The following is a 27843-nucleotide window of genomic DNA, read 5'->3' as shown; positions in this document are numbered from 1 at the left end:
AATCTCTCATATTAAAAACAAACAAAATAATGGATCAGTGGAAATAGTTATCATTCTAGGCTATCCTAGAAAATATTGCTAAGAGACTAGACAATCTTAATTTATTCACCTTGTATGTGCAATCTGTGCTAACTCTCTACTTCTAAAGACTCGTAGATTTAATTATAATAACTTCACTTCGCAAAGCTGAATTTACGTTAGATTGTGAGTTGTCTACGCATCTGGTCTACGGTATGAAGCGGTTGGCGCAAGTCCGCTCGTCGTGGATATCGCTGCGCGTATTAAACTACAGGGTAGTGGACCTTCACCCTTATGGAATCATAAAATCTGTGGCCTTTAAATTATATAAGATAATGAAAGATTCTATACATCCTCTACACAATGCTTAAAATTATAACAGATCAGGCATCAGAATTCTGACTCAAAGAACATCACTTTGTGGATAAAACTCATTTGTGCGATATAGGCTATCCATCTTCTTAAATTCATGCGCGACTAGGTTTTAATTATAACGAAATTTTTAAATGTTTTAACAGAGTTTAAACAGATCTTGAAAAATCTTGCTCTATTCTAAAGTTTGTTCAAGTCTTTATACTCTTTTTATTGTCTGATGTGTATTTTTAAGGCTGTACGTGTTATGTGGTGTTTATGTAAATTTCTTTTATAACGTTTAAATCTTGTTGAGTAATCCAATTTTCTGTTTGTATTTTATGTATATCAGACAATAGAGTTTCTAGAATCTTGAATCATGGAAACGTCTTGGTACCCCTATTAAGTCCGATTATTCAAGCCATCTTTTCAGCCCATCTATATTTGAATTGTTGGGCCTTGATCTGTCTTTTTTGTCCTCATCTTGGCCTTAGATTCATGCGTTCTGATTACATGTCCGAAGAAATCAAGTTTACTGTATCGGATGCAATTGTTCATATACATACTGTACCGTAATCTTCCTATTCGTAATTAATGACCCCACTCTCCTCGAAATGATGTTAACAGTCGTCTGTAGCATTGCATCTCTTATTCACTTACTTTTTGCTCATAATTTACAACCGTACAGAACGGTAGCAAATTCAATTGCTTAAGGGAACCGAATTTTAGGTTGATGGATAGGCCATGACTAATGGTTTCTCAAAATATCGTTCATGTTAAGTTTAATGTACGGGCCATGTCTAGTCTCTGTTTATTTTGTAATGCGATGTACAAGGTACAATGATCATTGAATTTTGAAACATAATCTGTTCTAGATAATAGTATTAGCCAATCATGAATGATGTCAAAAGCTACCTACACCAAGTCCCCAAAATTACCACTCTTTTCCTCTCCACATTTCGAAGTTCCTATCTGTTCTCAAATATGTTGATTTATCAGTAGTGTACACACAACATATTAAAGCTAATTTTATTGTTTTGAAAATGACGTGTAAGTAATAATAAATTAATTATGTCATCATCAGGAATTCCTGATGATGACATAATTAATGTCGAAATATTGAATCCCAACACGATGGCGTGATAATAAATTAATGTATTTGAATTCATTACCTTAGATAAAACTAAGTACATTCTGATGTGTATACAAAACCAGCTACTCTCTGTAAGGGGAAGAATTTGACTGAATGGCCAACGACTGCAAGATAAACTTTGGAATAATGTCAATGCACTTCAATCCACACACAAAACATCTTCAGTTTAATGCTAACGTTTCATTTCTTAAGCCAAATGGCTACTTAGAGATGGAACTCTAATACGGCAGCTTTTAAGTGGCAGAGTGTTTCGCTGAATAGGCCTACGTGATTCTAGTGTAGGAGGGTCAAGTCTGTGCGGTACATCGCAGCAAACGATATCTTTAACCGATTGCCATTTTAAAATTTAAAAAAACTGTTGGTGATGACCTCAAAAACTTCAGAGAAAAATAAAATATGTGTATCGCTTACATTGAAGCTCTGGAGCTCAATATTTACGACTGTATTAAATTACACTAAAATATCTTTCTTTGTTGACAAATTAATTAGGCTTACACTAAAAAAAAACACCTTTAGTTATTTGAATATTATTAGTTATTGTATGTTTACAATATTGTATATTTAATGTGTAAATCCAACAACCAAATCGTTTTATTAAAACAAATTTGGCTAATTTTCATATTAATTTTTAATATAATTGTTATCATTATTAATACATTTAGCGGTTTACTGTGTACATATAATATTTATTGCATCAATTGTGCTGATTCGCCAATCCAAAATTTGCAATTATAAATTTAGTAAACAATGTTTCCGGATCGGAAAATTGATAATCGGAAAGTGCATGTCCAATCGTTAATACCAAGTGCTAATAAGTAAATCATGTGTGTTGAGTGAAAAATAGATTTATACCGTATGGAATGAAAAGATTTAATTTGGCCAATTTTAGTGATGGTAAGGTTAAAAGAATAATGACGGTTAAATAATTATTATTTATTTTCGATTATTATTTTCTTAGCACCCATAATGTAACTCCAAGTTAACTTTAATCCTATCAAGAATCGATTTTACATACCGTATAAAACAATTTCTGAATTTAACCTAATTATGAATGTTAATTATTACTTTAGTGAATTTTTTTGTTTACACCTTTTGGTTAGATTTCATATGGATCTCACTCGCCCCAGTTATCTGATCGCACCGCACATCCGACTCTTTACCGAACTATCCCGTCTTCTTCCGAGTTTAGCCGACCAAGAATTAAGCTTCTTCAGGCTTGGAATTGGACCAAGGTTTCTACTTTACACTCAAATCAAGACGTGTCCTCTTCGGTAGGATAAATGTATTATATTTTTAGAATGATAATATATTATTTTTATGTTTCATGTTATGTTACGCATATTACGTCACGTTGAGTTGTTACGTGCTGTGTAATGCTATGTTGTAATGTGTATTATAGGCTTCCCACCCTAGTTGCAGTTAACATCGAGTTTTATGATAAAAATACAATAAAAAAAAACAGAAAATGACAGTAAGGCTGTGATTGACTAAGTATGCGCGGGTCACATTGTATATATAATGATTGAATTTAATCTAATGGACTTGAAAACTCAATAAAACAATAACATGTCATTGCACCAGATAACTTGAGGTTGACTAGTAATGATATTGAAACTGGACCGGAAATTCACGGCATATAGAATGTATGCTACTAATTCCCTCACATACACAGGCTGTCGTGGCAGCACGTATACAAATGACAAACTACATCTCTTTGTACTAGTAAAGATTGAACAGATGAATGTTATGAAAACAAAAACATTTGGACACATTGATTGTACGTAACAAAAATGGAATGCAACACATCTCTAATTTATTGAATTTTATGGAACGCCATTGGTGCAAATAAGTAATATGGAACGCCATTGGTGCCAAAATATATTTATTTTAAATAGTTTTTACTGATTAAGACAACATTCAACGACTGGTAGCAAGACAGCGATCCTCTGATAATTTAAGCTTGTATTAACTAAGGAAATTGAAGAATGCCTCCCAACCAATAAATATTCAGTTTTCTGCCTGTAGGACAATTAGGCTTAACCTAAAGTGTAAACAGTTTTAACATACTTGGGTCAACCATGGGTCAACACACGTAATTCTCAAATTCTGAAGCGTCCTCTATCATCCGTCAAAATGATAACCGTCGGTAGATGGCGTCGAAAATGAACGGGCTCCTGTGGAGACAATCCAAAAGGTATCGTTAAACTAAACGTTTTGCCTTCTTTTTTTTTTTTTTTTTAAAGAATTCGCCCTCACTACTGTCGCATATGCTCAGATCGAATATTGGTTTATATCATCGCCATAATACCTATTTATTAAAGTGGGTGCTGTATTAAAGCTAATTACAATATCTGTTTGTTCATCCACAAGAAAGTGAATAATTGCCTAGACCTGAAAAATAACATTCAAATAATAATGAATCTTGTTTTCTCATTTTAGGCTATGCGGGACTTTACTACTCAGTTGCAGGTTTATTCAGAGAATTCAACCAACGACTTTGAAGTCATCGCCGCAGAAAGTTTTGACCACAATAATGCCAACGACCGCCTTGCACTCTTAAAGGTAAGTCTATAGTAGCGTTTCAAAGTGATATAAATTCAAATCAAATGTGTTTAATATTTTTTTGGTAGTTTAGTGCATTTTACAAAAGTGTCGAGTCCAGTATGTCCTTAACAAATTAGTGAATAAATTCATGATAGTTCATTATATTTGCATATTTATGGAGCCATCTCACATGCTTGTTGTTTCTACGCTTATATTTTAATTTATCCTCTGTTTAAGATTTGCGGCACTGTTTTCACACAGGTGTTTGATATAGCCTACACTCTTCTTATCTGTGCAGTTGTAGTGCCATGTATAGCCTACACTCTTCTTAATTGCACTGTTGTAGTGCCATGTATAGCATACAGTCTTCTTAACTGCATTGTTGTAAACAAAATAAGTATTAATTATGTAAATAGTAGGCCTAAGTTTTTCTGCTGCGTGGCAAATAGTATCGGTATTTGAATACGTCATAAATATTATTTTGTACAGTTTGTCCAGCGCGTTCCTCTAGAGAAAACGAAAGTTGATTCGTCAAAATTGCGTTTTTAAAATATTAACATTAAGTTATTATAATGTGTTCGATTCCAATGTAAAATGTACTTTCTTCAATTTCTAAAATAATTTGTAATGTTATATTCTAAACAGCGTAAAGATGCACGAATAATCATTGGAAACTTTTATGAATACGAGGCCGTCATGGTATTTTGCCAGGTGAGAAAAACATTATTTCTTATTTGTTTAATAACTTTCTGTATTTATATAGTGTCGTTTATCGTAAAATGCTATAAAAGTGCTTGCAACTTCCGTACTTCCCAAGGAGCGGAGAATTTATAGAGGGTGACCATACCAGCGTATCCTAGGAGTTCGGCTGATATTCAGAGCCCTCTTAAATAAATGAAATAATGTGATACTTTAATCAGCGAAGTTTCTTTATGAGGCTTAGGGAGTGGAGTTGTTTTAGTCGTGAGACAAAGTCCTGCTGTAATAGGAATTGAACCCAGGACCCTAGGATTAGAAGGCAAGTGCCCACTTTATTAGAACAAACTATTAACCACCCGACAACCAAGTAAAACGACATCACTTTCAACATTAAAGAGAAATATTTGAAACATATTAGATTGTTATTATTTAATATTTATTTTTTTAATATATTATTTATTTACTAAATTGTATAATTCAATAGTTTTTAGGTTATGGATGGCAGTACCTTATAGCCCCCAGACGCTGCCTGGGTAAACAACAGTTGAGTATCCGTTTTATGTTCTTATTTTCAAGTATATTTGTGTATTCAATGTAACCGTAAAGTTTGAATGATTTCAGATGACAATCAATCGCTTCTTTTGGAACCTATTATTATGTTTTTTTCAATAAAGTTTAAATATCTTTAAAAAAGCATCTTAACCACTACGCTGTTCAACCACTCCCATGTTGCACCACATTTATTCTATGAATCGAATGACCAGGGGTTAAATTGTAATGTTAGAGGCCCGTTTGAGACTCTATATATTACTATATTGGAACGTATCGCTTATTATTGTTGAAAAAGAAACGTAAATAAGGTACATTGACCAAGGACAAAAGCGTGGGATTTGAAAGCGCCCTCCCTAACTACCCGAACTCAAAGTTGAGTGCCCTTACCACCGTATCACCAACTGCTCATATGCAACATTTTTTTCAATTGTAGGCATACAAACAAGGCCTCACTGGACCCAATCACGTGTGGATGATCTATGGTTATTATCAAGTGGATTGGTGGAATAAGACGTACACAGATTTACACTACGGCTGCACTACCGAAGAGATGGCACAGGCTGTCGAGGGCTACATTGGAATTTCCTGGGATGTTCTCAGTGATATCGACAAACCCACAATCTCAAATTATGTAAATAAATATATTATAATTTAACAAGTCACATATAGATATTAATTGATTGATCAATAGATCGATGTTTAGTTGATTGGATGGTCATTTAATTGATGGGTTGGGTGATCGGTTAAATGATTGATTAATTGACTGATGGATTGAAGGAGTGATTGATTGATTGACTGACTGACTTAATACTTTATAATAAACTATTAAAATTTGTAACAAAAAGAGGTAAAACAGACAAGGAGGCTTGTTATTTGTCAAACCGTTGGGGTGGGGAAGAGAGTGAGAATGCAACAGCTGCAACAAAAATATCATGTTAGTCATGACATATCGGATACCCATGTGTTTACGTACCTTCCCATTTTGCGGCTAACCATAGTTTAAAGACATGTCATGAGTAACAGGCTAAGTTCGTTACCATGTTATGAAGGATTTTTTTAAATCGGTTGTTTGGCGTTATTCAACGGAGTTTGGGCCTGATTATTGATTGATTGATATGTAGGCCTATCATTATTTTTATTTTATTCAATAATCCGTATTGGTTGAGTTAGTTGTATAACTACTATTATTATGCTATTTATCAGACACCAGAATGGTACAGGCAAAAGATGCTGAGAAAATTTGGTGAGGATTTGGCAGAAACGGTGGTTCCGGCACCTTACGCCTATGACGCAGTGTGGGCTACAGCGTTGGCGTTCAATGCAACCGAAGCGGTCTTGGCTGAGAAGGGCCTAAGTCTTTTGAATTTTACGTACGACGATGAATTTAACATCACGGGTTTGATTCAGGAAAAACTTGAATCGGTCGATTTCCTCGGTGTATCAGTAAGTTCGTAATCACAAGTTGTCTTTGTAACTGGTACTGGTACGGGCATTTATAATGCGCCTCTTCCTTGCGGTTATAAAGCGCAGTTCCTTTCCCTGGTCATTGGGTCCACATGCTAAGTGTTGCAGACGGTGGTAATCAGCGCAGGAGCAGGCAACCCCAACAGGTACCCATTTATACTCCTGGGTGGAGAGAAGCAACGCAGATAAAGTGTCTTGCTCAAGGACACAAGCGAAATTGCAGAAAACGGTGGTTCCGGCACCTTACGCCTATGACGCACTGTGGGCTACAGCGAAATGCACAGCGAGGGATTGAAACCCCGACCTCTCGAAGTTGGGAAACCAAACCGTTCCCGCTGCGCCAAACCGCTTCTTACAAATGGGAATTTTATAAGGCTTGACGACAGAGAACATAACACTTATTTTTATGAGTTGAATTGAACAGCTTGGTAGTTAAGATTCAATAATTCAGGGTTTAAGCCTCATAAAGGGATCTATTCGATAAAGCATGATCGTTCCTGGGTTAGTGAGTAGTTTTATGTGACGAATTTGTGTGATGTGCTCAGGCATGATAATGTAATATTGCATGTTGGTTCTGACCGAATGAATGAATATGGGTATGTCACAGTTATTTGTCACGTAAAATTTGACAAAGCTCAAGTTTTATCTTGAGGTTAGTGGCGAGAGTGGATCATTAGGAATTGTGAGGCGATATAATCAAGTTACTCTATGACGCTTTCGAGTGGAGGGTTGAGACTACAGATGATCCAATTGTCTTTTATGAGGCTTGGAGAATGGAGAAGAAAATATCATTTGTTCACCATTGATGTTCTGTATATTATTGTGAAAAAAATTATGAAATATCAGATTGGACCATTTCGCTAAGCTCCTCCCCCTTGAATATTTTTGGTGACGTCACATATAAAGATAGCGTAAATGTACAATACATACATACGTTCGTTTGCGGGACAATACGTGTGTTGTGAAACATACGCGCACCTTTCTGATTGGTCAGTTGCTAAGTTTGGCACTCGAGAAAGGCCCGTTAAACTGAAGACTTTTGAAGAATATTTAACCGCGAAGTTGAATTTACTTATGTAAAAATTAATACAAGATAGATAGATAGATAGATAGATAGATAGATAGACGTTTAAATATTCATGATTTCCCTCTAATTATAACTAATCTTCTTTCTTCCATAGGGACCAATCAAATTCACAGATAATGGAGACAGTCTTGGAATTCTAAAAATATCACAATTAAAAAGTAGGTTCACTATTTTTTTTATTCTGATAGTCTAGTTAATAATATTCATACGAATTTTATATTTTTAGGTCTCTGGTCCTTTGTACTATAAATTAAGCAACATTAAAGATACTTAAAGCTAGTCAGTTTCAATAGTTGAATAACAATGACGTCGTCTCTTCTATTAGGCCTACTCCACTCGATATTTCAACCGATTAAACACCAAACTGTACATTACCCTAGTCTCTCTCCGAAGGATAGGTAAAGGGTATTGCAATAGCGCGCGCCTGTGAGTAGGCCTAGTGTGTATGCCTGTCTCTGTCTGTTTGCGGTTTGTTTGTCCTTTTGTGTGCATAACTCAAAAACAACTGGACCGATTTACTTAAGATGTTGACAATGTAACATGTATTTCGCTCCTCCTTAAATTTACTGCTGATCGAAAGTAATACGCAGATTTTAAAATGTTATTTATATATTTTCCGACGGTAACAGCCGACAGAGCCTGCTCGAACGGATTGTTCGGCCCTGTTTGGTTAGGTCGAGCGGACTTGAGCGGATCGGCAGCGGGCCAGAGTCAGAAAGGCCAGCAGACTGGAAGCGGTCGATCCCGGCCGGCGTGCAAACTCGCGCGATTGAAGGGCTTGTCACGCGAGGCCTATGCTAAAGTGGTCCGGTCGGCGTGCAATTAAATGCCATTAATTTTTCAGTATGATATGGCGCAACAGGACGGGAGTTTATAATCTCAGATTATCTTGTTACAACATTGTTAGCTGGGGATAACCACTTGAAATTAGACGCTTACCGCAACCACAACTGTAAACCCAACGCAGCTCAACTTTTCACAAGAGGGAGAATGAATTAATTAGTGAAATTCGTGACCACTCACAATTTTTGATATACCCAATGTCTGGGTCGAAATTACCCAAGATTCAGCAAAAATTGCCCAAAATTACCCAAGCTTCCAGAAAATGCATTAAAATTTGAAAAATACGTGTTTTTCGCATGTATAGTTTCCCTTTTAGCTCAATTTATAAACCAATTTTTTTATTGTAATTGTTTGTGTTAATTATTAAAATTAATATTCATGAGGTGATAATACAGATAAAAAAAATAAGCCCTCAGTCGGCCAGTGTTATCAGTAGATCAGTGATCAAGTTTTATTATGTAATGCATTAATTAGGTGAGATCAATGGCAACATAAATCACAAATAAACAATTCTTAACCCATGTTTATAGCAATTAACAGTCAATTAACAATGTTATGTGAACTTCGTTGAGTGTTGCTTACTTGAATGGACTGAAATATACTTTGTTACTTCTTAATTCTTCCTCTATGACAAAACTATTTAATTTTCTTAGTAAAAATAAAATACCCAAGGATTTAAACGGAATACCCAAGAACCCAAGACCAAGTGAAAATACCCAAGAACTTGGGTAAATACCCAAGCAGTGGTCACACTGTTCGCAACGTCTAGCGTTTTGTCAAGCCACTTGTGTTTGCGGCTGATGCACATGCGCACTACTAGTGTGAACCGTGCCTACTGTAGTCATACTTCAACGGTACACTGTTAAACTTCTTAAACGACCTATTATTATTAATGTAGGTCTATCTAATAAAAACTGTTTTACTGCAGTTTTATTGTCCATTTGTTGTGATTTACACAGGTCGTATATTTGCAATAATAATTTATAATGATAATCTACAAAAATCCAGTAAATAAAAATTTCAAATGAAAATAACTGTTAGACCTATACAGGGGTTGAGATTGAATTTTCTTGGATTCAGAATTTACCCAAAAAAAATCTATAAATTAGTTTGTGAATTTTAATAAAGAGTTCAAATAATAAAATTTATCTTCTATTACATTTTTTGACTTGTTTTCACTTACGTGGTTTTATTTTTGATTGTTGTGGTCATTTTATTAACTGTAAATTGTTAGCAGAATTTCGGCGCCACTAGTTTTTTATGTGATATACAGTATATCAGTATTGTTTGTTATTGGCTTTGTAAATTAAAACTTTGTCAATAATTGTTCTCCTAGATGGTGTACAGCGCGAAATAGCTAGATATTACGGATACAACGATTCTATAGTATGGGATTATACTGTTGAAGAAATATGGGGTATGTTTTGCTTAATATTGTATATTATTTTTAATACAATATGTTGAACATGCTGAGCTCAATTTCTACAGTATTACGATTGGCTCCGATTCAGCGTGTCCTACAGTCGAGTTCGCTGACTGTCTGTGCTTACTGCTCACGTGACTATAATATCTCAAGATTCGAGATTTTGCTAATGATTCTTAAAGATATATTGAACCAATAAACTTTAACAATAAAGCTGATTCGTGCTTGGTATATTTTAGTAAGTTACAGCAGTAAATTTCAATTTGAAAATTTCGTCATTTACTGACACTCAAATAGTACCTTCTATAAAATTAATTGCATAGACGAATTTAATCATTTTAATAGTGGAGATCTGTAAATCAGCTAAAACATATTTTTTTAAATCTATGTCCCATTGGGAGCTCGTAACTTATTTAGAATGTAAGTTTGAATTGAATGATTGAGTTTTGTTTTTTTCCCCTTTTTATGACAAAAAAAGTAATTTATTGCAAAATATATTGAATTTGACGAGTGATATGCGTCGTATAAATATTCAGAAGTGATGAAACAGTTATCTTAATACGTTTTTATTAATCATTCACTATATTATAAAAACATAGTATTTTAATGTGACAGTTTTATGATAAATATAATGAGTGGAATTTGTATACAGAAAAATACAGAGATTATACGCGCTTAAACATTTTAATATTGTTTTATTTGCAGAAAACGGAATTCCCGCGGATTCGGACCAGACGATTCGTTACACAGAAGCAATGCATATATCGAAAAAATTATTCATTTTGTATGCAGTAATGTCTAGTTTCGGGATAATGACTGCTATTGGATTTCTTCTTTTCAATATCATCTATAGAAACGAACGGTTTGTCGTATTAAATATTATTACCATTTAGATTGGATCTGTAGCTTGGTAATTAGTGCTATGTTTCCATAAAATCGCTACGCGATTGGTCAGTCGGGGACCCTATTCGACTGCGTCTGAGACAGCTACACAGTTCAACAATTTACAACGAGAACAGTGTAGTGACAGTTTATAGCAACGATTTTATGGAATCTATGTTCATGATGCTTGACTTCCAATCTCATGGTTGTGGGTTAAAATCTTATGTGACACCTGGATTTTTTTTCACAATAGTTTTTCAAAAACATTTTTATCCTGTAAAGCTATATTTCTATAAACCGCTTCACGCCATCACGCCGCCTGTGACGGGGATCCTAGTTTAGTCAGCATGGGCGGATCCAGCAGCCCCGCAAGAAAGAGTGTTGTGAATTTGCGAACTGAGTGAGAGTCTCAGGGAAGGGCTCCTGGTAGGGGTGCAATGGGATAATCTCCCTTAAATTAGATGTTTATTTGATTGATTTTTACTATTTAGCTTTATAATTTTCTTTTATACTTCACAAAAATGTTTTAATTTTTTTAAACCAAAAAATAGAGGACGTACGCCCCTTACAACCCATTTAAATGCACCACAGAGTCAGGGAGAATTCCTGAATGCGTCAGGGGGACAACCAACAGTTTAGATGCAGTGAATGCACAGCTTTATGGGGTGGCACCAGAATTTGCACAACAGGGGTCCCCACTGGCGCCACCCTTTGCTTTATGGAAACAGATGTGTGGAAAACTTTGGTAGGATTCTTGGTCAATGAATTTGACCATTAATAAAATCCCCTCTGAATAGAATGCAATTTCACTTCCTTTTCGCCTTTGAAATGATCATAATAGTCATTCTTTCACTCTTCCATTTGAGAGAACTACAGCAATCACCAATAAATATAGTGTATACGATAGGCCTTCAGGCTAAATATCAACTATTTTGAAACACCATTAAGTCTGTTCTTAACGGATTGTTAAGTAGCCTTAATTTCACTTTTAAATATTTTTAAATATTTTCTTTACTATAGATTGATTAAGATGTCAAGTCCAAATATGAACAACGTTATAATTTTTGGCTGTATACTATGCTACATTACTACGGTGGTGTACGGTTTGGATAGTCTTCATCTAAGTGACAGCAATCTGAGAATTATGTGCCAGGTACGACAGTCCGTGTCTAATGTAGTTCAAATTCAAGGTTCGATTAACAATTAGCCATCTCGTAGTTTCAGCTCCTCATAAGTATGTTGAAATTATAATAGCCAACCTGGGTGTCATGAGCATGTGTAATCTGTAGTAACAATACGCTCTTTCGTTGTCTTCAGTGAGCTTGATTTTTTAAATGTATACACAAACAATCAAGCACACTGAATCAACTGACATCGTCGGTCTTGATAATAGACTTAAAAACGCGTACTTAAAATTACAAGATAACTTAATGGTTATATAATCTATATAGGCCTAGTACAAAAATCTGTACACACATCACACTTTCTGGACCTCATTATTAAAAAGACATTCGCTGAAAATTAAATGAAAATATAATAAGACGTCTCTTTCACACATGTTGATGAGTTTACTACATGTATTAGGATTATGTAATTTACAGTCAAAGGTTTTCAATGATAAATAGTGAGCATAGGTGAAGAATCGGATTTCAGAGTCACAAGAACTCTATAGTATTAGATAACAGGATTCGTTACATGGATGAAATAGCCCATACTAATGTATTTGGTGGAAGGGGGGAGGGGGTCAGTAATAATGAGACCAGCAAGCTGTTATCTGATCCGTTTTGCATGATATGTTTAGTGATTGATTGAATAACATGTCAAGACGGATATAGGATTTTACCTTTATGCTTAATTAACGAGATGAATTTCCATAATTATGTACCTAAGAGTGTTTTTGCCTATGGCCATTATTTGAGTGCGTAATAAATATCTATGACAATGACATACGTCACTCTAGGCCATTCATATACATTTGCTTTCTTTAATTTTTTTTCAGGTTCAAAAATGGGGATTTGCGTTTGGATTTACTTTATCTTTTGGTGCAATGTTTTCAAAAACGTGGCGAGTATACAGTATATTTACTAACAAGAAATTACAGAAAAGGGTATATCTTTCTTCAACTAATAATAATCTTATGAATAGTAAATAGAACGATATAACTTTTTTATCCTTGATTCTTCTATTCGTGCAATTTAAAATATTTAAATATTACTTTTGATAATTTTTTATATCAAATCTTAAGCTCTTGTAATTAGTCATTATATCTCTGGTAATATTTTAACCAGAATTATTTTATCTTTAAATAAGTGTTTTATCATTGTATTTGTGCTAATCTGTGCAGTATGAGCGTCACTCTGTTAGTGTTCTACAATTAATATTGGAAATTCCCAGGGTTTTGTTAACTTTTCACCTAGAGCTTTCGTTTTAAAGAGACAGGTGTGTGTGTGTGTGTATCATATGTATATATGATATCTGAAATTGTGACAGTAAAGCTACACATTCGCTGCAATGTTTTCAATGCAATATTTGCACTGATATTTATCACTCTTTTTAGGTAATCAAAGACCCACGTTTACTGGCCATGGTCGGAGTTCTTTTGTTAATTGATTTGGGAATATTGTTGACGTGGCAATTGACAGATCCGTTGGAAATAACGATAAAGTCATTAAAGAACCAAGTAAGGCGATCAATGATGTCACAAGGCTTAGTGCCATATATTACTATGTAGGCATGCGATGATGTGTTCTGTGCTATGTTATAAAGATGTATAAAATAAAGGTATGACGTAGGCAGGGAGACATTGCAACGTTTTCATTGGCGCGCAGCATTGGTTTGTTTCTTGCCCTTTGAACACAGTGTAAAACAGTTTTGTGTATGATTACGCATGCGCACTACTTCAATGTGGGTTAAGTCAAATTGGTAAATTCCGATTTTTCACGTTTATGTCATGATTTGAATAGCTCTATTCTAGGGCGACAACACATCACTACTTCGAGCTGAGATATAGCTGTCTCGTGAATCGAGAGAACCATATGTGACTACGCTTGTGAAGAAATCAAACCGTACTGATCAAATAATGAAATATCAAGTCTTGGATGTAATGTCCAAAATAATATAATCAAATAACTTCATTCAAAATAATGTACTAGATAATGTCTGTACAATTGGTGATGTTTAGAATTATTGTCTGGTAATGTGAAGAAAAATGAAAATAATTATGATTGATAGAGGGTTGAACGGCGGCGTCAAATTTGATTGGTTTGGTTTTGCAAAATGATATGATAGAGATATAGGAGCTCAAACGTCACCGTTTCCTTCAGACAATAACTATAATAGTAAATGTGTTATCATTTGACAGCGTTTGACGAAAGGCTAACTCGTCTGTTCAGCGATTGATCTACCATTGTGGATTATTCTTCAAGTTCAATACTACTTATGATTATGAAACCTGTTTGTTTTGTTTTTAAGGAAGATTATTGGTAGCTCAAGAACGGCGGGCCTACGTGGTTAGCTATTACGACCTAGTAATATGTGATTCCTGTATTGGACGAATATTGTTTTCATCTAGGCCTACTTGGTACCTAATGAGAATTATTTTTTGTTCTTTTCAGACTAAAGAAGGGAAGCCACTGACAATCGTAAACATTGAACAACATCTTTGCCAGTCAACTTACCAGCAGTATTTCACTGGCGCACTCTATATCTACAAAGGGTTATTGCTCATATTTGGCGCTTTTATTACGTGGCAAACAAGGTAGATAAACAAATTATATTGAAATAATCTTAAAGGCTGCTGTTTTAAGATTTTTAGAAAGTTTATATCATTTTACAATCATGATTTAAAGGTTACTTAAGTGCAACTAATGGTATACCTCGGTCTATTGGTGAGCACATTTTAACCACTTTATATTCTCCTCCGTCTGCATCACACGTCTGGTTGGGCTGTGCACTACATAGCAACATAAGCCTGGTTTTCATAAAATTGCTACACAGAGGCTTCAGCGTTTTTCCTGCGTAGCTGTTCCCAACACAATCGGAACGCTCCCTGATCCCACTGACCAATCGACGTCGCCAAAGTCGTCGGCGATAGCGTGTGCCGATTCTCATGGAAACCGGGCTTTATGTAGAAACATTCATTAATGCGTACCAGTTCCTGTCGTTATCGAAATACGCATTGCTTATTTTAAATGATATTATACAGCAACAAGTGGATATGTGACGATATAATTATCTATTTATGAACATTCATGCATATTCATATTATATTGATGTGTTTTATTATAGTTTGATATTTGACATTTTTAGATAATTAAATTTACTTATTTTCCACAGAAATGTGAATATTCCTGCCCTCAATGATAGCAAGTATATAGGACTAAGCATATACAATGTCGTCATCTTCAGTTCTCTTGGCGTACCATTATCTTTCTTGCTTCAAGATGACGCAAGTCACACATACGTCATAATTGGAGGTTTTATCATCTTCTGTACAACGTTAACTCTCAGTCTTCTATTTTTTCCAAAGGTAAGTTAAGTCGTGTCTAGACTATCACATTTCATATAAAGATAAACATATGACATGCCTAAATATGGTCATGATCACATCATGACCATATATAGGCACATCATGGCTATATAATGGGCACACAATATTTTTAGCCTGGTTCTCACGAGAGCCCTAGTATCCGGATCGGGAGCTAACCGTTAGCACCTGCGTGCGAACGCCCGATCGGTTAGCGCTAACCGTTATCAATACCGCTAACGGTTAGCAAGCGCTATCGGTTAGCAAGTTGAGCGCATTTTTACCATCAACCAATCACACGTACGCGTTTACAATTTCCAGTTTCTTATTGGCCAGTGATTCGATCATCATATTTTTGGTATTCGGATCGGGATTTTCTCGTAAGGACGCACGGCAGCTAACGGTTAGCAGGATCCGGATCCTGCTAACCGTTAGCAGCCGTGTGAGAACATAGCCTTTGTCAAATAAAATATGATAGTGTGGACAGGACTTTAAATTAACATTTCTGAATTTTGTCAATTTAACATCAATTTTCAATTCATTAACTATTTTGTTTTCGTTCACTTTCGTTTGTCATTAATTTTTTTCATTATTTTTGTTTTTGTTGTTTCGACATCCAAAGCGTACTCAAGTCAAATAGTCGTAGCATATTTAATTTTTCATATGTATGAAGTACAGTAACAGTTATTTTACTGTATTTTTTTTTATTGTTTATTCATTTTCTAGTATTAGTTTATATGTTTTCATTGATTGTGTTGCTTTTAATCTGTGCTATATACATATTTATTTATATGTAGGTCATTATCAAAGGCATTAAAGTAGAGTGTAATGCAATAGTTGATTGCGATATAAATAAAATGAATAAAAAAATAAAAATCAATGTCCATGCAGGTGTACAGTATCATTAATGGTTACGCCCCTGAGCAAGTTGGAAGCCGTGCCATGTCAAACGTCAACGGGCGGCAAGGGTATGGAAGGCGTACGGAAGACAGCAACCGGAGAGTTAGCCTACTTGCAAAAGATGCGTCAATGGCAATGAAGATAGAAAACGAAAAAACTTCTGAGGTTCAAATATGATTTATATTTTTTATTCAATCATTAAACGAAAAACTAACTTTGAACTAAATTTATTTGCTCGACGGAACTCTCATAATATTGTGACTGCAAATAAACATGTATTATAATAAGTTCGATTTTTACAAATGGATAATTTTTAACGCCGTTAACACATCCTACTAATGTCAAGAGTTATCAGTCTGCTTATTTAGCTAGCAAAATGCTAATGATAAACAAAGAGACTCAAATTCTATGTCATGTAGTATTATACTCAATTTTAGATTTACATGCTGTGGAGAAAAACACTATATAACATACAATCGTAGTAAAGATAACCTCACGCATTGAACTGACTTCCAACCACAAAGTAATATTGGGTTTTTATAATATCGATACGTCACGCCCTTCACATTCACTCAAAACAAATGTCACGTGTTAACTATATGACGCTAACAATGGAAAGTCTTACTTTAAAATATTTTCTAAAATAAAATTACGTTGGTGGATGCTAACACATGACATTTACGATAACCGCATATTGCTTTTTACAAGATGTATATTTGTAAATAAGACGTCTGGTAGTTGCATCTGCGCATGCCATCGAATATTACGGTACTAGTGTATATAAATAAACAATCAATACTATCGTCCTTCTTTTAATAACGCGTAGCCGAATTCTCTAACCAATCTTCAAATCTTCTATAATAATGTAATAACACTATAAAAATGTCTTCGTTTATATACACTGACCTTTGACATACGTAAATGAAACTACAAGATATAATACAATAAAACTAAAAAAGCACACAAAACAGTTTGTATGCCTTAAAATATGTATATATTATTAAACCTTGTAATAACGATAATTTAATGTTAAATATTTTGTATATAATCTCAGATGTTAGGCCTATTCAATTTTCGTTACACACTGATCTGTCACTTAATAAAAAATCCGATTTTCTGAAATGTTTGGATAAAATTATTCTAGTTTTATATTGAATAATGATTACATATCATCGGTAGTCGCATTCGATATGTTTGCAATTAAACGAACGTATACATAATAAGTTGAATAAGATATACATGAAACAAAATCAGACGGTCTACAAATATGATTTCGATTAAATTTGTTTTTGTTCTTTTAGAATTGTTAATGTAAATAAGAACACTTTAAAGTAATTCGCCTTTTTTTGGTTAAGATAATGTTATGTTTCAACAATTTTACATGATTGTTATATATGCTTGTAGGAACATAGACCTACCACTAAACCGTACTACAATGTCTTGCCTGTATGTTGTCTGTTGTCTTGCCAAATGAATTATTATCTCAGACCGTTTAAATGTTTTCTTATTAGAAAATGATTTGTGAATAATAATGTTGTGTTTATAGCAAAGGATTGATTTTGATGTCTGACTTACCATGTATATATTTGCCAATGCAACTATGTTTAATAGTATATAACGTTGTCAGTGTAGCTGCATATGCAAGTATATAAAGAAGTATATAGATGGGTCCTCATACGCTAGGCCCTGTCTCTTATACACATCTAGATGTGTATAAGAGACAGAGGCATGTACTTATATATAAAGAAAATATATAAAAAAAAATATTGCTAGCTGAAATCTAGCCTTTTATTTTTAGTTATACAGTAGTGAACAATAAATCAATATTTGGATGTAAAATATAGGTTGTGCTATGTGAAAACTGTGACGTCAGACAAGTTAAAAAGAATGAAGGGATTCAGACTATACGAGCGCTTAGATTCACCACAAGCCTGCATGGCCAAGTGGTTATAGCGTTCTTCATGCAATGTAGTATATAAACAAATGAATAACTGACAGAAACAATACTCCGTAATTATTATCATAACTGTTATTATCACTATTTTCGAGTACAGCTGTTACTATCATTTAACTATTTGATTATCTGTATATGCTGTCTCTTATACACATCTAGATGTGTATAAGAGACAGGCTATATAATTATATATATATATATATATTAAAAAAGTAACTTCAGGATATAGTCGTTATTTAAATGATCGATCGATTTAAGATAAGTACATAAACGGCTTGACTTTTATACTTTGAATTTATCGACGTAAATCACTGCTCGTTTCAATCACGGGCACAATCAAAAAGCCCAGATGTCAAATTAAATACTGCTAATGTTATTGTTTCTTATAACTCTATACTACGGATAGGATATTGTATTAATATTAAATATGTGAAATGTATTATAAATAAATAATTGATTAGTTACGTAGTCTTAATCTGAACATATTGTTCAATCATTTTTGAGTAGCCCGAATATGTGACGAATGTAAGTGTGTTAGAATTCAATGAATTTGGATGAATGGCCAGTGATTTACAAATATCTATTTTATCATACAATATTGTAAAGTGGTATTTACCATGAAATTTCACCGAGTTGTACACAGTGAGGTTATTGGTTTAGTGACAAATGTTTATTATGATGTGTTCAATATTTCATTTATTACTCCATTGGAAGCGGTAAAGCACATGTTTTTTTCTTTCTCTATTAGAACACATCGAACGGTTTAGAGACTCACCGCTTAGACAATCTTTGAAATGTAGACTGGATAATTTATTGTGTATTTCTGACAGATCTCTTGTGATGCTCCGTTAACTCAGGTGTTAAGTCGCTCAGCTTGCGACTCATTTTGTGCATATATAACATCACAAATGAGTCACAAATTGTGTGAGTCATCACCAAAGTCGACATACCTCTAGATGCACATTGCAGGATGTGCGCCGCCTCTTGCTTAGTGGACCCGGCGGCAACCCGGCGTTCTATTGAAATTCACCGCGGCAGGCAATTCCCGAAATATCATCATACCTTGTCAATGTCTTTATTCATTTCAAATTCTCATGAGCTTGTTTTCTTATCGTTCTATACTTAGGCCTATATACATTTCATTAAGTTTTTCATCCGGTTCTTCGAAAATTACAATCATATTTACAATAATTGAACACGGCCGTAGGCCCATGTATCGCAAAATGATGTATACCATTTCGGAACAGAAAGGTAGGCCTAATTATAGCCTAACTAGGTAGACCTAATTATACCAAAATGTGTTATTCTCTTTTTTAAACAAAATAATGAAAACTCAGTGCTGCATCCACAACTAACATCAACAATCGAAGTATAAACAGCGTCCTCTTATGTCATTAATCAGTGCCCTTAATATTCTAGCTAGTTTTAATAGTAAGGTGAAACAACGCATTTATTATTATCATTAGTGAACAGCGGCCTCTATATCTTCTAAAACTAAAAGCCCCTTCATCGTTTTCATCCTCATTGCAATTGCGCTCATCATTTTGTTTAATACTGACTCAGATAACAGCATTTTGTAATTTTGTACAGCTTTCCTCTAGAAGCCTCTTTCATGTCACCGATACAACCATTAGAATTGTAGTTACTGGAGCATCAATATGTTCTGTTATCTATAGATTTAGGCTTAATTGTTTTTTTGGTTTTTTTTTCTTTCGCCCTGATAAAATAATTTTAAATATTATCTATGTTAAACAAAAATTAATAAGAAAAGGTAAAGAGCTCTTCACAGACTTAGCCTGGGTTCCAGGCCCTAAATTTGGGTTACTCATTATTTTGAATTTTACTTGCGCCATGCATTTTTTTAATTGGCGTCCCATATTCGATTTCTTTTTTTTTTATCGGATTACTGTTACTGTACTTAGATGCCGTCTTCAAATAAGTTAATCGTTGGTGGCGTTGTCCAGAATGAGAACAAAATAATTTCATGGGACTGTATTTACAGGCCAACACACTTTAATCAAAGAGCTTTCATTCACGCTGTGACCTTCAGGATAGACTTGGTGAGATTTTTTTTTATACTTAGTCGATAACGATAATTGATAACGATAGATTATTTTTTTTGTGTGTGTGTTAGCGTTTACCCGCTGCTCAGTGGCTACTGAGCTTATGCCACTATTTGTATTGTGTGGAATATATATCTCGGAAAAACATTATAATTGTGACTATAGTCACAGTCGTGATAAATCTATTAATAACTTTAATGGACAGTGTGCTTAATTCTCTTTTACATATTGTCTTCCGTTGTCATATTTTTCCTATCCTAAATTGATATATGATTTTTATCCTAATCTACCAATGTTGTGTGACTAATATATATTTTATTTCTTTTATCATTATTGAATTCAATTATATATAATTTCATGGAATAAGACAGTAATTATGTTGTAGGCCTAAATGTTTCTACTATATCCCCTTGATGACAGAAGCCTTTCATTGCAGTTAAAGTATTCCAGTAATGGATCCTATTCGATTTCTATGCGCTTGGTTCACACACGTGTGGCAATTGCAGTAGACGCTAACCCCGCGCGTATACTAATTTGTTCCAGTGTAAACTATGCTTTAAGTCTTATTACTAAAGTTTGTCTTATTTTCTTTAAAAAAAAAAACAAACAAAAACAAAAAAACAGCTACATTCAATATCACAGTAAAGGTTGGTTCACATTAGATCAATTTCGAAGCGCGGCTTACAAGTATTGAAACTACGCCTATGCTAGTTATTGCAGTCTATTTATGTGTAGGCCTACCCATTAACGTGAGCTCCTGTGCGCATACAGTCCCAACGAGATTAAATTACCGCGTTTTTAAGCGGGAACCCGCTTGGCATTGCGTCTAATCCGTGAACCAATCCTTTGCGTGCTAGTTTAAGATACTTCATGCCCATGGTATTATAAAATGTACGTATGAATCTGTAATTGTAATATATTTGACTTTTTTGTACCGTATATTGTTTGTTGGAAAATAGTTTGTAAATTTATGCATATGAAATTAGAAATAAAGACTATCTATTATTGGCCTATGTGCCTTTAATTGAGTATTATCTATCCTAATTGAGAAGTTTTTATTATACGGCAAATGCACAACAAGTCAAAGCGCCGTTAAAATAACTATTTATGAAGCGAAACGCCATGAAGCATTAAGTGGTTAAGTTTGGTTCACACTTACAGTAAGTAATTTAGACCCGTTTACACAAACCAACAAACGCATCGCTAAACCTTAGATATCAATCAAAAGTAAGCCCCGCCCCTTAGATATTTTAATCAATCTATCAATCAATTTATTTGAAAATTACACCTTTACATCGGTGGCACACACAGAAGTGGTGCATCCATAAAAATATACAGTACCGGTAAGTCTTAAACTAATAATAGAGGTCTTCATGAACTACAGTATATACATTTGAACACAACTGTTGGTCATAGACTAAATACACTGAATAGGCCTATGTTTCACTCAAACTGCATAATTTAGTTATTAAGCAAGGCTACCGATATATATAGTATTCGTTTCCTATATTCTTGTATAAAGACATGTACAAACATGGCATTTGTTTCCTATATACTTGTATTCTCGCGTACAGAAACACACGCGGAACCTCACAATGTCGTATAATACATACATACATACATACATATATATGATATACAATACATATAAATATATACAGTATATATATATACACCTATATATATAAATCATCAAAGAAAGGTTAAGACAGTGTTAAATTACATAATAATACATCGTGTAGCATAACTCTCAACGAATTTGATGATTTATATAGGCCTATAATTTAACAGTGTTAACGGCTATCTTGATTTATATTCAAATGCATAAAAATGAAAAATGAAGTATAAATACATGTGTAAACATTGTATTTGTTATAAAGGAGATAATAATACATCGTGTAGCCTAGCTCTCAACGAATTTGATGATTTATATATAATTTAACAGTGCTGATTTATATTATATATATATATACATTATATATATAATTATATTATATATATGTATATACAGGTATATATATATATGTATATACATACATACACATACATACATATAGGCCTACATACTGTTCTGGTGGATCAGTTGTTAAGTTTGATTGACACTTTGAAAATTTGGAAAGGTCCCTTACGCCAAAAACTTCGGATTCGGTGGGAAATGCACGTAGTGGCTAAACCATGTCCTAATAAGTTGTTACATTTGCTTGGCTACCCGGTCGTGCATTTTCAACGGCAATTTCGAAGACGAACTCCCGTAAAGCCTCTTGTTTTTGGAATCGAATGCGTTGGAGTATTTTTTGGCCTATAATACAGAAAATATATTCCAAAGTAAATCTTTTAAAATATAATATTACGCCGCATAAATATTTCAAAATGCCTTGCTGAGTTCAATTAGAGAGGTTGGTTGGTTGCGTTTGAGATTGTTTTCAGTCATTTACACGAGATCAAAGAAAGTCGACCTATTTTGTATCATTAATGAACGTTTACTTTCAGATACCGATAACGACGTTCATCAGTTGATGTGTAAAATGCTTTGAAAGACACAATTTGTAGTCACCGCTAAGACATCGCCCACACTTATGACGCTATTCATCTAAACAGAACCAGGTCGTCTACCTTGTAAATAGTGTAACCACAAATTAAACTACTGTAGCTGAATTGAATAATAAAGGAAATTAATTCACATTCATAAACACAAGCACAACAAGATGTTATTATTATGAACTCCAACCAGGATCACTGAGCGGACAGGCGATCCCGATTATTATGGCCATGAGAAAGTTGTACCTCCTCTGCAGTGGCGTGTAACCATACGCTCTATGATTATACTGTAAATGCTCGAATAAGCGCCTCGAATCTTATACAATTTTTTGAGGCTTCAGTGCCCGGGCGCTTATGGTGGGTGGAGCTTATTCGAGAACGGCGCTAATAAAAAATATTGGTGTGGCTCTTTCCATGCCCGGTCCCATGTTATGTTACCTTTCTCCCGTATTCCTGTAATTCGGTAGGCCTATCATAGGTTCCACGTCTTCGTAAATAAACGTTTATAAAGAAATTCTTGTGTCGTCATTGTGTTATTTATTTATTTTTGTATAGGCCTACTATGTATTTAAAACCCTGTTTCTCAAAGTGATTCATTACACACAGGGCAATAAATACTTAGCAAAAAAAAAATCATGTTGGTGCGGCGGTTATTCGAGAGCGGAGGTTATTCGAAATTTTATGGTACGCCAACTTTTTGTGGAACATAGCAACAATATCCAAGAAAGGGGGGGGGGCTTAGCGGAAAGGACGAAGATTGTTTATATTATGCTTTGGACATAGACGTTGAGTAAAATAAACTACAGACGATACAAATTCACAATTACTGACGCCTGGCAATTCCCAAGGATAATAAAAATGTCATTTACATTTTCATAAACCTTTAATTTAACATTGATTGGGCAAGCATCTTAGCCAGGGAGTTTTATTAGGGAGACCGTTAGTTGCAACATGTTAAATCACTGATGGGCTATTGTGACGAAGCAAATTCGATAATTGAATTGCTTTCATCATTTGCAATAGCACATTGAATTAAAGAAAGTAACCAGCTTCGAAGGATAATGATAATTTATGTAGGTCTTGGAAATTAGAGCAAGTTTAATGAAAACCGCTTAAACCTACTCTCCATGCAATCTCTCTGTCATTGGATATTAATACAATAATTAATAAATGTTTTTAGTGTTTCTGATTCTTTTTACAAACCTTTAACTCTTCATCCTTGCCATAATTTTGTTTGTCCAACAATAGTTGTTCATACATAAATTTAGACAGAATCATCTAAGATAATTCTTGAAACTGTTGATTATGATATCGTTTTTCAGGAAAATCTGTTGTGAAGAATACATTTTAAAGATACAATTGAAAGGGGTCAGCTTCTGATAGTGACTAAATTAGAACGATGCTTTGCATTCAATTAAGCCAATACTGATAATGGAACAAGGCAATTTTCTACATTATAAAAGGGCAGCGGCTACGATGTCGGTGTCAGGGGTTCGGTAACTGATAAGTTGCACATTACTCTATAACTATAAAAAGACTCGTATTTATACACATGAAGAGACATTTATATTTTCGAATTAATATGTTATCGGCATTCGTATATATGGCTCGCCCACGGAGGCTGCCATAACAATCTTAAAGGGCAAATTATGATGACTAAAATTATTGACCTACTTTCAAAACTAACCGCTGTTACGACTACTGAATTACACTGTGCTCGTCGGTCGTCGGCCGACACGATCCACTCTCACACTATCACGACCTATATGCACTGCGATCAGTAGGCCTATACGACTGACACCGTCCAGTGTGAGATCTAGCTGCTATGAGCAACTTGCTCGTGAAAAAAATATAGTGGTCGGTACTGGTCGTCAGGTCGATCTACTTTCGGTCAGATACGACCGTAGGTCGGTACGGTCGCATTGTTAGGTCGCGATAATGTGAGACGTGTAGTAGCTGCAACGCCACGATGTGACGCGCGTGCAACGCATCGTTTTAAATGACGACCAAAAGACGACCGGTTTAGACTGCCACCAACAATCAGCAGACGGCATCGCGTCGTCCAGCGCGTAATTTGAGTGATGCACAACGCATGGCAGCAGTGAGTGTCCGGCATAAGAAATACTCAGAAGTCTATCTACTTCTGAAATCTCTAGTAAATTTCATTTAATATCAATATTTTTAAATATTTTTTTTATGATATTACATTTTCAAATAATATAAACATTGTTTTGTTTTCTAGTGACCTTTTCTCACTGAACCATCTATTTTTATCTATCGTATGATGCTACAGATACCGGCGTAACCGAAGAGTTCATTCTATAAAAGTATAATATATTCATGATCTTGTAAAGCTGTGAACCATTATTAAATAAAGTTAAACAATATTCCGGTAGTGTCTTGAATTAACATATATGTTACCGTTAGACATAGTTCTTCGCTAGTTCAAAAAAGTCTTAGTTAAAATTCTGCCAACTGATGCGCTCTCACTGAGGTTATTGAACATTTAAATGATGGAAGTATAGAGGGTTTCTCTTTTCTTTTTCTTTTTTTTTTTCTTTTTTTATAAAATAGATCTGAACAACATTTGGGTCATGGTCGTATGGAACTGTTCTCACTTGGTTTGAAGTTTCAGCCTACATCCAACATGGAAACAAAAGTCACTGTCAGTTTTCGGCGATGAACGTATTCGTATCAATTTGAATCTATTTTCAATTCCCTTCCTCTTGAGGATGATGAAATAGACTTGCATACATTTAGACCTGTTTTTTCATAAAACCGTTAGTCTGTTTTGCGTACGTAGCTGTAAACTATGCGATCTGAAAAGCCAGGCCCATATTCAGGATTTTTATTGGGTGGGTGCGAATTCGGCTGAGGGTGGGGCGGTGTGGGCGCCTACGGACAGTGCCCTTCTGTATTCGTCCTCGCCCTCAGACATTTTTTTTGAGGTTGACATTAATCGAGCTTTAATTCAATGGTTTTGATGCAATAAATTCATTTAATTATTTAACAATAATAATTATAATAAGTATAATTATAATAATTATTTTAGCAATCATATATAGTTATATAATATTTATAAAAATAACAAATGATTGCTATGGTAATTATTTATATGTATATATTCGTATCATGTTGTAATGTAGTCTCGACTGACCATGGTACTTGGTGTAGTACAAAGGTTCATCGCATTTATGGCTTAGGGGTCGCGGTGCTTCATCCGTCTGTTCGTCGTGGGTTCGATTCCAACATGAACCATTCTTTTTTCTTTTTTTCTATTTTGGCTACATAAACTGGAGGTGGTGGGTTCGATTCCCACACGAACCATTTTTTAAACTTAAAATAATAGTCATTTATAACAATTATTTCGAATATTTAATAAGAACATAAGATATAAATGCAGTAATGCATCTAATAAAGTACATGAAACTTATGAACGACATGTTTCGACGTGTCTCACGTCATCATCAGGTAATTAATAACGCTTATACTACAAGTCATGTATATAGGAATTAGAATGAGAGAGTGATATTGTAATGAGTTGTTTGTTTGTGCAGTGACGGATTTCCCCAAGAAATGTAAAGGGCTTCAAAAGATATTAAAAATAATGACATCGTAGGAAGCCATGGTATACAAATAATTCTTTATAAAAATTAAGTACAATAATAAATTTTCATCAGTGCTCTAAAGTTACAATTAGGGCCTCTTGTGTGTGGTCTATAGGTCACAGACCATCACCAATCGAAAATGGCACAGCAAAGGATACAGCACATTATTGAATTTGCTGTACTGCAAATCTCAAATCAATTAAGAGAACCCCAAAGTGAACGGCCGCGGCCCTCGGGAATCGCGATTTCAGTGTGTCGTGTCCGGGTCCAGGGCAATGTCCGGGAAAATGTCCTGATCAGCTGCTGGTGATAGGCATAATACCTGGCTCCATCAGCAGTGGCGTAGAAAAATATTTTTCATTGGGGGGATGATTGGCGTGTTAGCCAGTGTCGTAACAGGCGCGGGAAGGGGGGGGGGGGAATGCCCCTCCTCTGACGGTTTTTACCGGGCCGACCAAGCCGTCATACCGCGTCGTACCGGGCTGGGTAATAAGAGAAAAGAAAGAAGGGAGAGGGAGGGAAAGAGAAAGAAGAGGAAAGGAAAAGGAAAAAAAAAAGAAAAAAAAAGACAAGAATAAAAAGGAAGATATCATAATGACCAGAACACCCTGCAACCCCTTCTCCATTTCAAAAACTGTCATAACTCCTTTGATCTATGCTGCCCGATGGCGTAACCACTGGGGGACAAGGGGAAAATATCTATCTTTGAAAAATCTTCCCCACCCCTTTATAAATGCCCTTTTCATCCCCTGAAAGTGCCTAAAAACCTCAAATTTCGCGCTTCGCGCGCATTTCTTCTTAACATGGGCCAATTTCCTCGAAAAATTGCACATTTGAGGAAATTTTGATCAATTCCAACGAAATTAGAATTAAAAACACTGGGGGAAAGGGGAAAATATCCATCTTTGGAAAATCTTTCCCCATCCCTTGACAAATGCATCCTCTGAAAGTGCCTAAAATTCTCAAATTCTTTGCGCGCATTTGTTGTTACGGTAGGCCAATTTCCTCTATAAATTGCACATTTTAGGGAGTTTTCATCAATTCTGACGAAATTAGAATTAAAAACACAAAAGTATTTTGCGCGCTTCGCGCGCATTTTTTAGGGCTTTTTTTAGGTTTATCCTTTTAAGTTATTTAAACACATAATAGTCCCAAACTCAAGGAAGACAAATTTAAGATGGATCGTTTTAACCTAAAAGAAGGGCCTCAATGTGTATTGATGGTGAAAGAATATGTTTG

The 27843-nt window shown here is 34.7% G+C and overlaps 1 protein-coding gene across 6 annotated transcripts in view; it reads left to right on the top strand.

Annotated features, from left to right (window-relative positions):
- LOC117108841 (gamma-aminobutyric acid type B receptor subunit 2-like) overlaps positions 1–18098 on the top strand; it is a 73790-nt gene extending 55692 nt beyond the window's left edge. For all 6 annotated transcript variants that reach the window (XM_033251007.1, XM_033251006.1, XM_033251004.1 and 3 more), the window contains 14 exons: positions 2623–2793; positions 3962–4084; positions 4712–4777; positions 5751–5948; positions 6521–6760; positions 7963–8026; positions 10048–10128; positions 10840–10996; positions 12037–12169; positions 13016–13123; positions 13574–13696; positions 14631–14773; positions 15352–15544; positions 16433–18098. In XM_033251007.1, coding sequence (XP_033106898.1) covers positions 2623–2793; positions 3962–4084; positions 4712–4777; positions 5751–5948; positions 6521–6760; positions 7963–8026; positions 10048–10128; positions 10840–10996; positions 12037–12169; positions 13016–13123; positions 13574–13696; positions 14631–14773; positions 15352–15544; positions 16433–16618 — 1986 coding nt within the window. In that variant the 3' untranslated portion in view covers positions 16619–18098. The remainder of the gene's footprint in view (positions 1–2622; positions 2794–3961; positions 4085–4711; positions 4778–5750; positions 5949–6520; positions 6761–7962; positions 8027–10047; positions 10129–10839; positions 10997–12036; positions 12170–13015; positions 13124–13573; positions 13697–14630; positions 14774–15351; positions 15545–16432) is intronic.
- Positions 18099–27843: the final 9745 nt, after the last annotated feature.

The sequence above is a fragment of the Anneissia japonica genome, unplaced genomic scaffold, assembly GCF_011630105.1.
Source record: "Anneissia japonica isolate Jap-2015-1 unplaced genomic scaffold, ASM1163010v1 scaffold6417_len956965_cov193, whole genome shotgun sequence".
Taxonomy (NCBI): Eukaryota; Metazoa; Echinodermata; class Crinoidea; order Comatulida; family Comatulidae; genus Anneissia; species Anneissia japonica.
The sequence above is the reverse complement of the archived record's forward strand: the minus strand, read 5'-3'. Positions and strand labels throughout refer to the sequence as shown.